The following is a 17,188-nucleotide window of genomic DNA, read 5'->3' as shown; positions in this document are numbered from 1 at the left end:
TAAAAACAAAAAATCATACCAAGGCTCAATAAGGAAATAGTGCACCAGAGGAAGTGATTGATAAGAATAAAAATAAAAAACATACACTTAGTTAAGAAAGAAGTACAAAACAATTGGAAATTAAGATAAGCAGTCAGATATATATATATATATATATATATATATATATATATATATATATATATATATATATATATATATATATATATATATATATATATATACTGTATATGGTGTCACTGAAATGAGTAATGAGGCAAAGTTGGAAAAAACGCCGTGAACAACCGACTGGAAGAGAGAGAGAGAGAGAGAGAGAGAGAGAGAGAGAGAGAGAGAGAGAGAGAGAGAGAGAGAGAGAGAGAGAGAGAGAGAATTTATTATTGGGCTGGAGGGCTCAAGTCCTCTTCTGAATTTCCTGCCTAATACACCTCGTACATCTTCCGCAAGAGGGCTTTCCACTTGGAGAAAAATTAACACTTCACTTTCAAAACTATATCCAGTTCTGCAGCCGGTAGTTTCTACTACATCTCTTTCTCAAACGATGCAATCTTATGGTTAACGAATACTGAATTTTTTAGTGACTTGCAGGATATATTCCTGTCAAATCTGTTAGTTTTTAGTCTACTTAAAATATAACATCAACGTAATAAGTACCTGAACTGAAAATAAAACTAGGTCTAAAGCACAAGGCAGAGAAAGTGGAAAATAGTAATTACTATCCAGAAGAAACTTGACCTTCAAACATTCAGAGAAAGCGAACGACAAACAAGAGAGTAATAAGATACCAATGCACACACATGCAATTAATAAGTCCAACAATAACATGCAAAGGCTGATGCAAACAACACGGAGAGAGCCTTCTCAGGAAATGTCAATCCTAATTTTAGAACTTACTGTTTCTTTAAGCACGTCATTGGACATACATTATTAGCTTTAACGTTGTGAAATATTTTTCTGAGGCCTTCTAACCATCTCTGTTGAGGAAACAAAGGCCATTTTGTGAGACAAGCAAAAATCAAATTGAGCTAAAGGTGAGTGCTTTCAATATAAGAAAAAAAATCTTCGAATATTTCCTTCACTCGCTCATTCTGTGAACAATCAAAATAAACCTTGCACGAATTTCCCTTCTATACTAAAAGTGAACAAAGGAAAAATAGCATTTAGCTTTATTCCAACTTGTTTGCCTTACGGAATAACCTAAAACAATATCTAGTGAACAATTTAATCGTCAAGTGTTTTCATCTTTAAAATAACCTACTTTGAAAATAATAAAAAAAATTCATCATGCAACCAATCTTACCTTTCACTTCAAACTAATAGATCAAAATATACGATAAAGATTATGGAAATACGAGAAACTAAAGACAATAAGAAAATGATACTTACATCCGCTTCATCTTTCGTTTTACACACTATATTTATATAGTTGATATTGACGTAATCTAACCCGGAACATATTGCTAACATCTTGTCCTCTACATCTTGCCCGAATTTATTTAACAATTTATCGGCTAATTTCGGATCCTGTTGAAAAAAAGATGGGGATTACCAAATAATAATAACAACAACAATAACAACAACAACAACAATAATAATAATAATAATAATAATAATAATAATAATAATGATGATAATAATAGATTTGTAACATGTAAGATGCATGCATGTTCATACAAAATAAAATAATTATATACATTTGTATGTGTTTTATAGCCACGAAAAAAGAGTGAAAATACTTGATTTATTAAGTTTAGATTTAAATTCTGACCTTAAGAATAGGCAATCAAATCAAAATTAAATCTAAGGTATGGCCCTTTTCATGTAATCTTGTATTATCCTTTTTCTTAAATACCAATGATCTGTAAATCATCAATAACCTGACAGTTTAGGGATCCCATTTTCCCGTATAAAAATTATATCCTTGTATATCAATTCTCATTCTGACCCGATGATGTCACCAATAAGATAACAGTACTAAATTCTATCACGCCTTTTCACATTTCCCTTCGTGGCTATAATGCATATTTTATGCTTAAACCGTGCAGCTACCATGATTTCTACACACGCCTATATATATATATATATATATATATATATATATATATATATATATATATATATATATATATATATATATATATATATATATATATATATATATATATATATATATATATATATATATATATATATATATATATATATATATATATATATATATATATATATATATATATATATATATATCATGCTATTGTATATAAATGGCATTAATATTAATATCGAAATCTATAAACAAGGGGAAACAATTGTCAATGACTATGATTAGTAATGAATAATATAGTTACAGCATAAAAATTATATTCATAAGCCTTCATATTTTTTAGCAGGTTTAACGCCTTACTTTTTCAACATAGTTAATTCATTAGTATATATTAATAAGTAAAAATCTTACCCTCGGTAACGTTGCTCTTCGAATGTCTGATACTTGTGATAATTCTGCAACGTTTCCTTCCTGAAAAGATAAAAGGTGTTGTAAAGACTAAATGAATACCTGGTGTAGGTATTATATCAGTTTATGGATTTCAGAAAGAACTTTTAATTGAAAAGTAAGTATGAGTAAACATAACATAAAATAACGATTAAATAAATGTGAAATAAAATTCTAAGCTCCTAAATGTTTGAACATGTCTAAGTTGGTAGCTACGGTATAAAAGAGGCTATGTAATTACATACACTGTATATCGCATATGAGGTAGCCATTATTTAATTTTATGAGGATTAAATAAAAACAAGCAATATATCAGTTATATCATTACTGGAGCAAACTAAATCTATTCTAATTATACGAGTTGATATATCTGAAAAAAATTAAGTAAAAACATGAGTATAATACGGTACTCAATTTAATATCCAAATCTTTACATCAAAGTAAAGAGATATTACTCCAAATCCATATGGTTTGTTAATAAAGGACAATTTTCTTAACGGAATTTGTGTTTTTCCTAACTACACAAACCTGAGTCATTTACTTATAACGAGGTGTAAACAACCGACAGTGGCTTCACCTGTCGGCAGCGGGGAGGCAACCACCCCTACCCTCCCGTTAGCTCACTGACAACTCATTTGGATAGCAGCTGGGACTTACCAGGAGGTTGGTGCTGGCGGGAATGTTTAAGTAAAGGACTCAAGTTTGCATAGTTAGGAAAACTACAAATAACTTTAAGACGAAGAGAGTGTTTGAGAAATCACTTCCCTCAACCAGAACGAGATTGTATTTCTGGAGATCCTCTCCTTGGTTCTCCCTGTACTCACAAAAAGGTGCTATAGCTGAGGTCTTATGGTTATAGTGGGTTTCAGATAGCACCTAAGAGCTCTTCTTGGACACAGCAAAAGCTGGTCAGGGACATTGGTTACGTCTCTACGACTAATAACTTGGAAAGATATCTACCCGGAATCAGGTATGGAAGGGCTATGAGTTATTGCTGCAAAAACTGGAACAATGGAAAGAGAGATCTGTCTCCACTCTCTTGAATGTGTGATACTGAAGGAGAGCCAATGGAACGCACTAACACTTTTAGCTGATGTAAAAGAGACCGAAATAACCATCTTCAGGGAGAGTCCTTTTCCGAAGGTCGTATGAAGGGTTCGTAGAAAGCCACCTTTAAGGATCATAATATCTTTACCACATTCCTGGAAAGAGGGCTCACCTCAACTGGAGGGCAGATCTGCTATAAACTACTAGCAAGTTTTTTCTTACGGAGGTAGTACAAAAAGTTAGCAATCCATGGTACAAAGACTCCAAGAGGAGAGATACCCCTTCCACGATACCAACCACAGAAAATTACCCCATTGGCCTAGTAGACAGCTGCTGCGCTGTCTCTCGAGAAAAGCCCTTCTCAGAGAAATGCTGGATAACCTCCACGTATGAAGATGAAGGTGTTTCGAATCACTGTGGAAAATCCTGGCGTGAGACTGACGTGGAAGGTTGGAGGGCGTTGGCAATTCTCTTGGAGTCTCTGTTAGGAAGTGCAGAAGGTCCAGATACCACTGTGTGTGTGGTTACCTTGAGGCGAACAACGTTATCTAAAGTTTGGGAGTGTCCCCTCCTCGATTCAGGACTGTTAAAAGTGGCCAGAACGGCAGAAAAACTTAAGTGTCGAGGATGTCACAGGGGTGCTGAAACACGTCCTCAAATGCCACTTCTGGACCTAGAATGGGAGAGAATTAGATCGGGAGCTTTCTGTTCAGTGATATCAAGAAGAGAACTATTGTCGGAAAACCCCATATGTCAGTATCTTCGTTGCTACTGGATAATTAACAGACCTCTTAGTGCTGACTAATTGGGTCTTCCTGCTCAACTTGTTTGCTACAACGTTCCTTTTTCCCGGGATGAAGCAGGTTGAAAGCATAATCGTGGTGTTTTCTGCACACTCAAGAGTCCTTACTGCCAGATGTCACAGCTGCAGACAAGATAATAATAATACTGTAATACGTTCATTTCCATTATAAAATGGGTAGTACCTCCTTGTATATTGATGAAGGATATATGGGGGTGTTGCCGCTCATCAACACCATGCTAGAAGAGGGTTAATCCCTTGGAGAGCTATTGAAGCTGAATTCATCTCCAAAATATTTATGTGATCCCACTGATCTTTTTACATCAAGGAGCCGGACATCATACATTGACCTAGGTAGGTTTCCCACCCCTCTTTGGAAATGTCTGAGAAGAGAAGGAATTCCAGAGAAGGCAGTGATATCAGCATCTTCGTAGGAAGTTTCCTTCCTCAATCTATCATCTGAGGTCCCTCCTGGATTCTGCTCCTGTTCTTACAGAGAAGAATGGATCATTGAGATGTTGCGTCCATGATGAAGTGAGCTTCCATTTAAGAGATCTTAGATGCAATCTACCTATTGGCACCAACTTCTCTACAGACTTCGTATCCCAAGACACTTGAAGGTGAAACTCCTGGATGAGGAGCATCTGGAAGAGTGCAGTAGCGAGTCGTCTCCTGAAGTGCTGTAGAAAAGTACATGTCTAGGAGGTGTGTCTACAATCTGCCTCCAAAGATGACAGATGGTCATGGTTGAGAAACAATCTTATGAGCGTGCTCCATAGAGCAACACTTCAAAGAACATTTCCTTTGACAGTGGCGAGGATCAAGCCTTCGCTCACTAGACCTCTCAGGGAAAAGCGGGAACTGAAGTACGCTTCCCTCTGGAAGGAGCCTGGGAGGACCTCCCCTCCAAAGGTGGACTAAAGGCTCTGAAGGAGGACTGAAGACTCCACAGGGAGCTTGAAGATACTAGAGGCACTGTCAGGACTGTACAAGCAGGAATTGAAGGGTGTCCCTTGAGAAGGGCACTTCCATTGGGGAGGGCACCAAGAAGACTTTCCCTCCAAAGCCTCCGAAAGAAGACAGGAGACTACAGCCTTCATGTAGACACCGGAGGTATCTGTAGGAAGATCAAAGAGTTCCACGATGAACTGGAGAAGCAGCACCTAAAGGGTGCTTCACTAGCTTAAGATGAATAGAAGAAGACTTTACCTTTGAAGCCTCAGGGCAAGGACCGGGGACTATGCAGCCCTCCTTTGGATACCAGAGGTGTCTGTAGGAAGGTCTAGAAGTTCCACAAAGACTAGAGAAGCAGCAACTGAAGGGCACCTGAAAGAAAAGACTCTCTCTGCAGGATGCTGCAAAGTCTCTGAAGGAAGACAGAAATTCTGCAGCGTAATAAGGAACCCAGAGGGATCTGTAGGGATGTCTAGATCCAAAATGATTTGGAAAACATCAACTGAAGGGTGCTTCCCCATGGAAAGAATGCTGGGTAGAAAATTCCCCCTCAGAAGCCTCTGAAGGAAGAATGGAGGCATAATAGCTTCTTTTACGACCTCGGGTAGAAGGAGGGACTAGAAGTTCCGTGACGATCCTGCAAAACAGGAACCGAAGGGTGCTTCTCTAGGAAAGGCGCCTAGGCGAAGACTCTCCATACAAAGACTCCGAGAGTAGACTGGAGAAAACAGAGCTATTACAAAGACACCAGCTGTATGAAGGTCTACAAGTTCCAAGATGAACTGAAGAGAGACACCAGAGGCAACTAAGATCCACTTCCAAAGGGGGAAGATCTGGCAAGATACAAAAAACTTGGAGCACATTCCGAAGAGCTAATGATCTGGATGCGACTTCCAGAAAAGCAAGGCCCTGGGTTCGAAGCTGAAGAAGACATCCAAGTCACCCGCAACACCTCTATAGGGGAAGATCATCTGGAGGGGGACAAGTCTGCCCAAAGGTCCCTGGACAGGCGAAGAAGGAACAGGGAAAACCGAAGAGCTGCTGCCTTCAGAAAAAGGGGGGCATACATCAGAGAAAGCCTGATGATTGTGAAAACCCTCTTGTATAAGAAGAAGAGCAATGAAGGATATAAATGTAAAAAAATAATCTACTATTTCTTGACACCTCCAATGTTTTTCCGCCTCTAAAATATCAATCTTATTTTGCAGCACCCAGCAACAAGTTAAGTGAGTACCATTTATAAACTTGTATAAGCTTGGTGAAAATACAAATATATGTATACATATAAAGATATATATATACTATACATATTACATATAATATATATATATATATATATATATATATATATATATATATATATATATATATATATATTCTTTAAACTAAATATATATACACAGTATAAAGAATATGTATATATATATAAATATAAATATATATATATATATATATATATATATATATATATATATATATAGACATATATATATATATATATGTATATATATATAATATAATACAATATAATATATAGACATTATATATATATATATATATATATATATATATATATATATATATCAAAATTCACCTTTTAATTATAGAGCAGTGATTCTTAACCTGTGGTAGCCGTCGAAACCTTAAACCTGAGGGTACGAGTATTGATACACAGCAAAATGGTCCTGAATTTTGACCTTGAGAAAGTAAAACACATACATGTATATAAAAAAAATTCTTACTATACTGACTTAACTCCTTTTGTTAAAACTAACACTTAAAAAAATTTCCCATTTTCAATTACTTCTTGATATATGTTAAGGCTTGTGTTTATTTTGAGTGTTGGTACTAGCTCTGATCCTTGTCTTCCGAAGTTCATTAACTTTTGTCCCCTGGGTTCTCACTGAGACTAAGAGGAATCTTAGCTCAAGTGCATTTGAAAAGTGTTGCATGTACACTATGATGTGTGTAGTAGAGTCGATGTGAAGAGTGCGAATTGTCCGCATTTATTTTGATTCTGTTCAAGTGGTTGCTAGTATCAAGATGAGTTACTGATGCTAATGACATTTGTGATTTCTTAATTGTTATTTTTAGTTTTATAATTATATTTGTCACGATATAAATTTTTTTTGTGGGATATAACCGTAATATTGCCAAGAATACATGTAAAGAAATATAATATTGAAGGTTTAGTCCAGAGGAGGAATATGGTATATTGCGTAAGGTTGTGGTTATGATACGTTATTATAATGGTTATGACATGTTATATTGGTCATAAAATTCACGCTTGCATCTTTTCACGTATCACTGTGATCCTTATGTCTAAGATACGTAATTGCAATATCGACTTCATTCATTATGGTTTTCCCTACCATAGTACATGCTGTGCAGTATAAAATTTACAGATGACAAATCTCAAACCATCAAGACATAATGAAAATTTCAACAATTACTATGGAGGTGAAGATGATAGCCATGACTTAAATGGCTTGAAGATCAATCAGGAACGATTTGAACATAATGGTACCCTGTCAAACCTAGTTTTTATGCCAGTTTCAAAACCCTTGTTACAAGCAGCTTCTGAAGTTTCACTTTCGTGTGTAACTAATAAAAAAGCTCTCACTGTTACAGAAAAGCTTGTTAAACCCTGTGCATTAGAAATGACAAAAATAGTGTTAAGGACAGAAGCTGAAGAGAAACTTGAACATGCACCTCTGTCAAATAACTTTATTTAATCAATGATAGGTGATATGAGTTGAGATATCTTGCAGCAAGGGATAATGGACCTGACAGCTAGTCCTGTCAAGGTGATTGTTCTGCTGGATATGTCAACTGACACCATTCTTTGAAAATCTCTGTAAACTACTGCAAAAGTAATCGTCCTGTTTAATATTGTGTAGGAGATCTTCCTTGAACATGGAATGACTTCTCAACACGTGGGTCAATTTGCACTTATGGAGCCCGTCATGCTTGAAACTAGGCTTTGTTTCCCTTCTTGTTGCATCATCATGCACTTAATACAATGACACTACCTGAAAAATTGAAGACTATTTTATCAGTTTCTGTGCGTTTAGTAATTTTCATCATAGGATGTGAAGTGAACCACCGTCAATTTGCAACTTTTTGCGAAGAAATTGGTGATAAGTATTGTGTTCTTTACCACACACAAGTGAAGTGGCATTCTCGTAGCAGCGTACTTACACGTGTCTTTGATCTTCATGTAGAAACTATGTAGTATTTTCAAATTAAAGGCAGTGAAAATTCTGATAATTTTGTAAACAGTTCCTTTTGTCTCTGACATATCACGTAGATGTATTGACACACTTCAATGAACTAAATATGTCTATGCAAGGGACAAGGGTGAATAAGATAAGTGATTGAGAAAAGTTATCTGCCTCTCTAAGAAGCTTCCAATGTAGATAAAGCCATTGAAAAATGGAGATTTGGCTAAGCTTCCTTCTTCTCTTGTTAGACTACAAGTGCTGAAGATGAGCTGCTCATCGTGAATCAAGTGAAAGAACATTGACAATAACGCATTCAGTCCATTCAAGGGTACTTTATCTATAGAGAAGTTTCTGCGCCACAAAGATGGATACGAGATCCATTTTATTAACCATAACGGAATCGTTTAAGAAGTCTTTGGAAGTATTCAAAGAGTTATAAAAGATTTGTTTATTATATATTTTTTATGGATAGCGGGCTCGTCGCAAAAGGAAATAGGGAGAAAATGGAAAAAAATTATCAAAAGAATCATTTCTGTGATTTGGGTTGCCATGTCTCATTTTCTTTGTGGATAGCTTAAAAGTAAAATACATGATTAAACTCGCTGCGACAGAAAAACAAACCACTTCTTGCACTTACCCTTCCTTCACTCTTCCAATACACAAAGAATCCGAACTCGTCGACCTTGAAGGTGCAGTTAGGTTCATAGTCGACGTTTTCTTTATCCTACAGAAAAGAAAATTTCAGTCATTAAACGGACACTGTAACCAACTGATCATCAGATGATTCGATAAGAGTATTATATACACAAATATAAGTTCATCTTACATATAAAAGAGCTTCATGAGTCAAATACAATAAATTAAGAATTATGGGGGTGATAGAAGCTAAAATTACATCGAAATTATCCATAACACCTTACTGTAGATTTTGGGGCTCAACGTAATTCAATATTCTATGTATTGTCATAAATACGATGTGAAGTTCTGTGTTCATACCCATGCAAGTAATCAGTATATGTGTTTACTGCATAATATTCAGAGCATTCAAAGTACAAGTAAATATCGTCCTGTTAAAGACTCGAAAAAATTATATAATGTCTTTGGAATAAAATATACGCTGGAACCTATGGAAGTTATTTGACAGCGTTTTTTTTCTAAGTATTCCTATACGGAATCTTGGCACTGAGAAAAGAATTTCTCTACCAAAGAATAAATATGAATATAATGATAGGTATATGGGATTATTGTTCTTCTGTTAAAACAAATTAATGTAGGTAATTATTTTTATTTAGCTTAGCATATGTTCTATAGTGTAGTTATGTATGTGGTGTAAAGTTTTATAATATATGAAGTAAATAAATTAATTTTATACAACGGGTTCCCATATACATGACTATTGCTGAAACAAAATAAATAAATAAATAAATAAATAAATAAATTGAGAATAGATGTAAGGTTTTAACTCATGACTTCAGATTTTAGCATATTTCTTGCTAACAACGTTGGGGTGTTCTTTTGTGATCCCAGCAAGTAAGTAACTGCATCCAATTAAAAATACTTTTAATATCTATATTTTCATCTAATGAGTAACGACATTCTGGAAATAAGTATTGGTAGAAATCCTATATTAGAGCATCAATATTCTTATGATAGTAATAACAATAGTAGTTGAAAAAAATTTCTGCATCAAAATGGAATAGAACTCAGGATATTGTGGATTACAGGCAAGAATGCTAACAAACTAGCCAACAATGAACCTTGTCAAGAAAGTGAAAACTTGGTTTCAAACCGTAATGTGAAGTGGAAATTAGTCTCTATTAGACAAGTGATTGTGTGTTGATTTCCATCCAGAATAATAATAACAATGATAATAATATTAATGATGATGATAATTGTAAGGATTTTGATAAATTGTTATATGACAAACATCTTTGTTTGACTTAATCGAGTCTTTGAAAATTAAGTGTTTTAATCTCTGTTATTGAGTAACTAATGGATTTACGAACTAGAGCAGGAAAACAACTATTCGAAATTTGACTAATCTTCGTTATTAAAGAATTAGTAGGATATAATGTTGTAAATTTAGATTCAATGGAGAGGTTTTTCTTATGACCACGTAACAGTCATGAATTTATATTTTTTTTTTTTCAAATAAAATAGAACACTGAATGACGTTGAGACTTTCCCGACTTTATTAGGACAGTGAAAAGGAATGTGGTGAATATGGTAATAAACAAAACTTAAGGCTAAATTTCACCTTGTTCCTCTCCTGTGCTTCATTAGATTTTAAAGAAACATGGTAACATACACCTGGTGGTTAAAGTTTTAAAGAAAAAGCGATATTGCCTCATGCCTATTTTGTTTGTTGGGACATACAGTTTGCTATAATCAGGCATTTTATCAACAATTACTATTTTCTCATAAATAATGATATCGACTTGCATCTTTGTTGGTGAAATTGTTGCCATTATCATAGGCCTAAGTAGCACTCACTACGGAATAAGCTCCCTTTTTACCAATTCCATAAGAAAGACGAAGAGAGAAATTACTTAGTAAGGGGAACAACTAAGGTTACAGAGGTGTCAAAGAAAATCCAAGAAAAGAGACTCCACTGGTTTGAGCACGTAATGAGGAGAGACCAGGAGTATGTTGGGAGGAGGATGCTGTATATGGATGTTCCAGGTAGGAGGAGGAGGGGGAGAACAAAGAGTATGTGACAGCGTATATGGAGGAGAAAAATCTCAGTGGAGGAATCGGAGACAGAAGAAATTGGAAGCGGCTTTCAAGAAATAGCGACCCTGCATAGCGAGAAAAGCTGTAGTCGAAGAAGAAGAAGAAGAAGATAAGAAAGAAGTAGAGAGAGGCTTAAAAAAAATGCTGTGGCTATTTTATATGATTACCACAAACATTGCTACCGCGCTATATGGACATCATAATATTGGAAGGACGTTGGAAACAATGAAAAAACATATGTATTAAATATGTTACATTTTTTTTCATCATTACAACATTGGACAAACGCGGATTTTGGTTAACACTAGAACGCCCAAAAATCTCATCAACCTTCAATGACCACTGTGGTTAATTTGACCTCTATATCATATTAACTTACTTTGGAATCGATGATAATGGAATTATAACAAAGTATATGTTAAGGATCACTTCTTTATTTTTCTCAACAAAAACTTTTGATTTAAAAAAAAAAATGACAAATTCCTAGCATAATTTCAACTCGAGAACAATCAAAGGGAGTATAGTATACAACCTTTTTAGTGCATTTCCCGCAAACCACCTTGCACTTTTTGCACTCGCTACACTTGCTAACAGTTCTGTTTTCCTAGCATTTTCTTCGAATTTCACTTTCGTTGATAGTTTGACGCATCACATTCATCATCCTCTGAATCAGATCCTACATCATTTTTGTTGGCCTTGCCTTGTTGTTATATAATCAGAACGTAATTATTCTGAAAAATTTGTTAGAAATGTCTTCCCTGATAGGTTTGCGTTTGCCACATATTTGAAAAAAAAAAGAAAAAATAGCAATTCACTCCAGCAATATATAGTATGTTGAAAAATGTGTTAATTGCCCATCGACTTGACGCAGATTTACTAAATATAATCTTAACAGTTGGTCAAGGAAAACGATATCAAATCTAGTTTTGTTGTCATTAGCAATTGTTTCACGGGTTTTCCTCACAGTTTCTTTGATCATAAGATTTGGATGAAGACTTCTAATCAAAAGAATAATTTTTTTCTTCCCCTAGAGTCCTAGACTGTTGAAAGATATTTATAACAAATCGGACTGCATTGCAACATTTGATTTCCCTTGTGAATGTATCTAGAATCCAAAGAAATTATACTGTAATTCATAGTTGGCTGCGTCGGGACAATGGTGCCCCATGAATTTATGAAAAATACGGAACAATCAACCGCAAGCGAGCAAAAACAAAATGCCCAATGAACTACACCTCAATTAAAGGGAAGATCATGCCACCCATGAATTACTCAGCGCACTTACTCTCCGGAGAAAAAAAAAAAACTGAATTAATTACAGTGGCGTTGGTAAAGTTTTCCATTTTACCAGATCCGTTCAAAGTCAAAAGGAACAATATGGTGTAACGCAAGTCTTTGATGTACAACAAAGGAATTCCATTCACAAGGAAGAGAATGTACGGCTTCCAGACAAGCAACAATAAAGACGCGTCCCATCATCTTAATGCTACCAGATAACCAAGTATTGCTCACAATGCTATTTATTGACAGGGATAATATTGACACTGCAGAATCAGGTCTTTTGTTTACACCATTGATTGAATCTTGTTTTTCGGTCTCAAATTCAGCAACATCCGGGAATCTCATAGTCTAGACAGAATTGTTTGGGTGGCTATTTCTTTTGCTTTTATCTCTTTCAACGATGATGATTAATATATTGCTTGACTATCTTCTATAAGAATGATATGAGTAAAGAAAACACTGCGACACAAGAACATAGAGTATGTCTTTGTAGCACAGACACTTCTCATCCCTCAGTGTGAGCACCCACACTTTGTGAAGGTGTGCCTGACTGCTCATTACCAGAGGACTCTCATTCCTTAGGCAACTAATTTGATATGTATAATTATTCATAAAGGCGGTTAATTGGGACTATTTCAATTTTCATTTGAGTACATTTTTAATCAATTTTTTTTCCACATACGGCCCTCTATTATAACCAAGCACCACACCAAGCTCTAAGGATTTTGCAGGCTTTAATACATTAGATGATAGCGTACAGACGGGAAAATTTTTAATATTTATAACTAATTTAGTTTACATATTGCAATAAATATTGCTTTCCCTGTTTCCCCCCCCCCCAAAAAAAAGGGACTGAAAATGTTCTCATGGTTAGTTGGAAGCTCAGAATTCCATCCTTTCAATCCTGTTTTGTTTAACTGAGTGGATTATGTGCTTCTGTTTGTGGATGCTGGTCTAAGTTCATTTTTAGCTTCTTAACAGCAGGTATTGTCTGATTTTTATCTATTTATTATTATTCATAAGACTAAGATATCTTGACTGCTATCCAATATATTCCATATTTCTCACTCTTTCACTTTATTTTTCTCACCAACAGGCAATCTATCATGTTGAAGCTCGCTAAGCAAATCATTTGACTGAATCCATTAGATTAATCAACATCCGCATTCTACTACATAACATGAAATGTGTACATATTATTATTGTTGAGTAACAACTATCCACACTCACCAGACATTTCTTTGCTTGGTTATTTTAAGGTTAGTTTTTGTTTGAGTCATTCTAAAATAATCTATCGTAGCATCTTAAAGAAAAACATTTTTTTTTAACTTGTAGATAAAACAAACAATTGCCAAAAATATCAATTTAGAAATAGAGACTTTTTTTTACACCACAATACTCTGGTGAATACCATTTCCAGTGATATGTATCTCAAAGCTATTAATGTCAGCTATTGCGCATTAAAACAAGCAAAAGACGAAAAAATTGCTGTAAGCTTCTCTGGGGAGGACTGTAATGTCTATATAAACTAATGTTTTAAAGCTAGCATATTCTTCAGAAAGCAAAGAACGCAAAGCTTTCCAGCAAATGCCAAAATTGTCGGCAATGCTAAAAGACTGATGATCAGTTAAGCATTTTAACATAAAACTATCATCAAAAGAGATATTTTTTCCTTTGTTTCTTCCTCTATTCCTTTGTCATCCAGGTGTTATTATCCTCATCAATCTTCTCTGTACCTTAGTTCTCGTGGTACGAAGCTATGTTACGTTTGATCTGCCCCATTGTTCGGGAAGATCTTCCCAGTGGCCGTGATCGTTAACGGAGGCCTCAACGTTAGGAAGAGCTTCGGTCATCTGGTGTGTTACTCAGTATGAGAGCATTCGTTAAATCCTTATATCGTAGGTCAAGTAATCTTGATGCGAATACTTTTGGTGATAACTTGTAGTAAGGTGCGCGTCTTAAAGTTCACACGCATATACTTCGCAATTTAGTCAATATTTCTCCCAAAAGAAAAATTTCACGATAATAAAGTAGTGTTTCTTAGAAAGGTACTTCCCATGCAGAGTATATTATAACATATAATGTGCGATAATACAATGAAACACTTTGCAAAATCGTCGCCAATTACTTTCCCACCACCAGTCTATATCAAAGGTTAAATGAATGCTTTTTATTTAAATACAGAGGAAATCATACAGTCTGATCTTGATCCACATCTGTCAAACAACAAAAAGATTCTCCTCTTCACTCATTCCAAGGTTTATAGACTTGAATAACTCGATAATGCTACGGTGGATACCGCAGTATTTTCTTCGCAAAATCTTAACCGTACCATTCTTCCTAATCTACGAAGGGTTACAAAAATAATTCTTGCATAGCTATCTTGGTTTCCATGTACTCTCCGAAACATATTTTACATTTTACAACCAGTTCCCAACTGTTCCTTCTCCTTATAATCAACAAACAGAAAATGCAAACATCACCAAATCTGTCTCTCACTTGCATCACCATATATTCATTCATCCTATTTGAATTTGTTCAATTTTCTTATGTAATTTAACTCTACCTATTGAAAAGACAATACACAACATCCATAAGTATTTACTGGTTTCACCCCATTTTTTATGTTAAACAGTCACATTCCTTTCTTTACTCTCCCACATTTCCCATATAAAACCTACGATTTCTTTACTCTTACACTATCATCCACCTAATGCATTCTGAAAATCTTATGCAAACAAAGCACCTGAGGCCTCTCCAGTATACACTGTTAAAATCAACAATTGCCACAAACACAATCTTTTCACACGTTTGTTTGATGGTATGATAGATATATAAAAACAGATCAATTAACAGTAACTAGGTGAGAAGAAAATTCTATTTAAAGTTTTGAGAACGTCTATATTAATTTCTAAGCTCCAATTTATCCGTGTAGTCAAGAGGGTATGTAAGGACATTGAAACTTGAACGCTCTTAGGATACCACTACATTGAAATATAATTTTTATTTAACATTTAGTGCATTTTCTTCTCAATATTTCTCTCGTTTTCATATTTGACAAAACACCAGTCTCTTAATTCGGATACAGATTCCAAGTATAAAAATATTACAATACCGATGAACTATTGTTTTTGGAAAACAGCGAGAGCTTCATCTAGCATTACGAGAAGGGCATAAAACAAGAGAAACGAAGAAACCAACTCACGGAGGAAAGTCACGCGTGCATCATATCTTGCCTAGCATAAGAAATCGAGAAATTATATTTTCACTGCGAGGAAACACACGGAAAAAAGCACTGCCAGCAGACATTTGAAACATTAATTGATTTCCTGCGGTGCATGTACCTGTGGGAGTGAGTTTGAGATATGTAAAGCAAATAAATATACCGACACCACTAAGAGGACAGGATACGCCAAGGTAAGGGGAGAGAACAAATATTGGAAAGGCGAAATAAAAATAGAAAGAAGGAAATGTGAAAATGAAGTCAACGCAAACTAAAAACTATGTTAAAGTGATAACACAATGGAGCTTAGCTCAGCGATGACAAAAATAACTTTCCTGAAAAAATCCAAGACTCCATCCGGTGTAACTCTTACCAACAGTGGAAAGAAAAAGAAGGGTAAAGTAAACAAAACGAAAACAAAACAAAACGGGAAGAACATGCGAATAGACAATGAGGGAAAGCCAAAAAGGAATTCTAAATAAACTGAGATGAAAATGGAATGGGAAGGAAAATGAGGAAATGAAAGGAAAAAGAACGAATGAACCACAATCACCACAAATTCTAAAAGTAACAAAACGAAAATACTTAACTGCTAGCACCGTCCACCATATTTTTCATTTATTTCATATTTATTCATTGTATAGCAATGCTGCTTGGTTGTGCTAATAAGTGTAATTGCACACTGCTGGCAAGATCTCTTCTCGGGTTATAATATTATTAACGTAAGAAATATGTCGTCAGGATATACGGCAATACTACACACACAAACACACAGCTACATATGCATAATAAATATATGTATACATACACACATATCTCATATATATATATGTTATATATGTTTATACACACACACACACACACACACACATATATATATATATATATATACAAATATATACATATATATATATATATATATATATATATATATATATATATATACACACATATATATATATACATATATATACACACATATATATACATATATATATATATATATATATATATATATATATATATATATATATATATATATACATATATATGTATATAATCATCATCATCATCTCCTCCTACCTTATTGACGCAAAGGGCCTCTATTAGATTTCGCAAGTCATAAACTGACTAAATCCATAAAGGATTCATTGGCTAGATTCATCAAAGGATAGCCAGTTCCTTGTGATGCGCAGTGCCTATCTAACTATGACAAATGACCCCTGCTGGTCCATACTATATATATATATATATATATATATATATATATATATATACATATATATATATATATATATATATATATATATTTATATACACACACACACACACACACATATATATATATATATATATATATATACACATATATATTACCAGTAACTACAAAAGCAGGAATCAAATGATGGTGGGCAGAGGTAAAAAATATCTTT

At 34.5% G+C, this 17,188-nt stretch overlaps 1 protein-coding gene across 9 annotated transcripts in view; it reads right to left on the bottom strand.

Annotated features, from left to right (window-relative positions):
• norpA (no receptor potential A) overlaps positions 1-17,188 on the bottom strand; it is a 753,920-nt gene that overhangs the window by 81,942 nt on the left and 654,790 nt on the right. For 8 of the 9 annotated variants that reach the window (XM_068363776.1, XM_068363782.1, XM_068363783.1 and 5 more), the window contains 4 exons: positions 9,156-9,242; positions 2,456-2,515; positions 1,387-1,524; positions 895-974 (listed from right to left, as the gene is read on the bottom strand). In XM_068363776.1, coding sequence (XP_068219877.1) covers positions 895-974; positions 1,387-1,524; positions 2,456-2,515; positions 9,156-9,242 — 365 coding nt within the window. The remainder of the gene's footprint in view (positions 1-894; positions 975-1,386; positions 1,525-2,455; positions 2,516-9,155; positions 9,243-17,188) is intronic. The other variant, XM_068363781.1, reaches the window with a different exon arrangement.

Source organism: Palaemon carinicauda, chromosome 40 (assembly GCF_036898095.1).
Source record: "Palaemon carinicauda isolate YSFRI2023 chromosome 40, ASM3689809v2, whole genome shotgun sequence".
Lineage (NCBI taxonomy): Eukaryota > Metazoa > Arthropoda > Malacostraca > Decapoda > Palaemonidae > Palaemon > Palaemon carinicauda.
The sequence above is the reverse complement of the archived record's forward strand: the minus strand, read 5'-3'. Positions and strand labels throughout refer to the sequence as shown.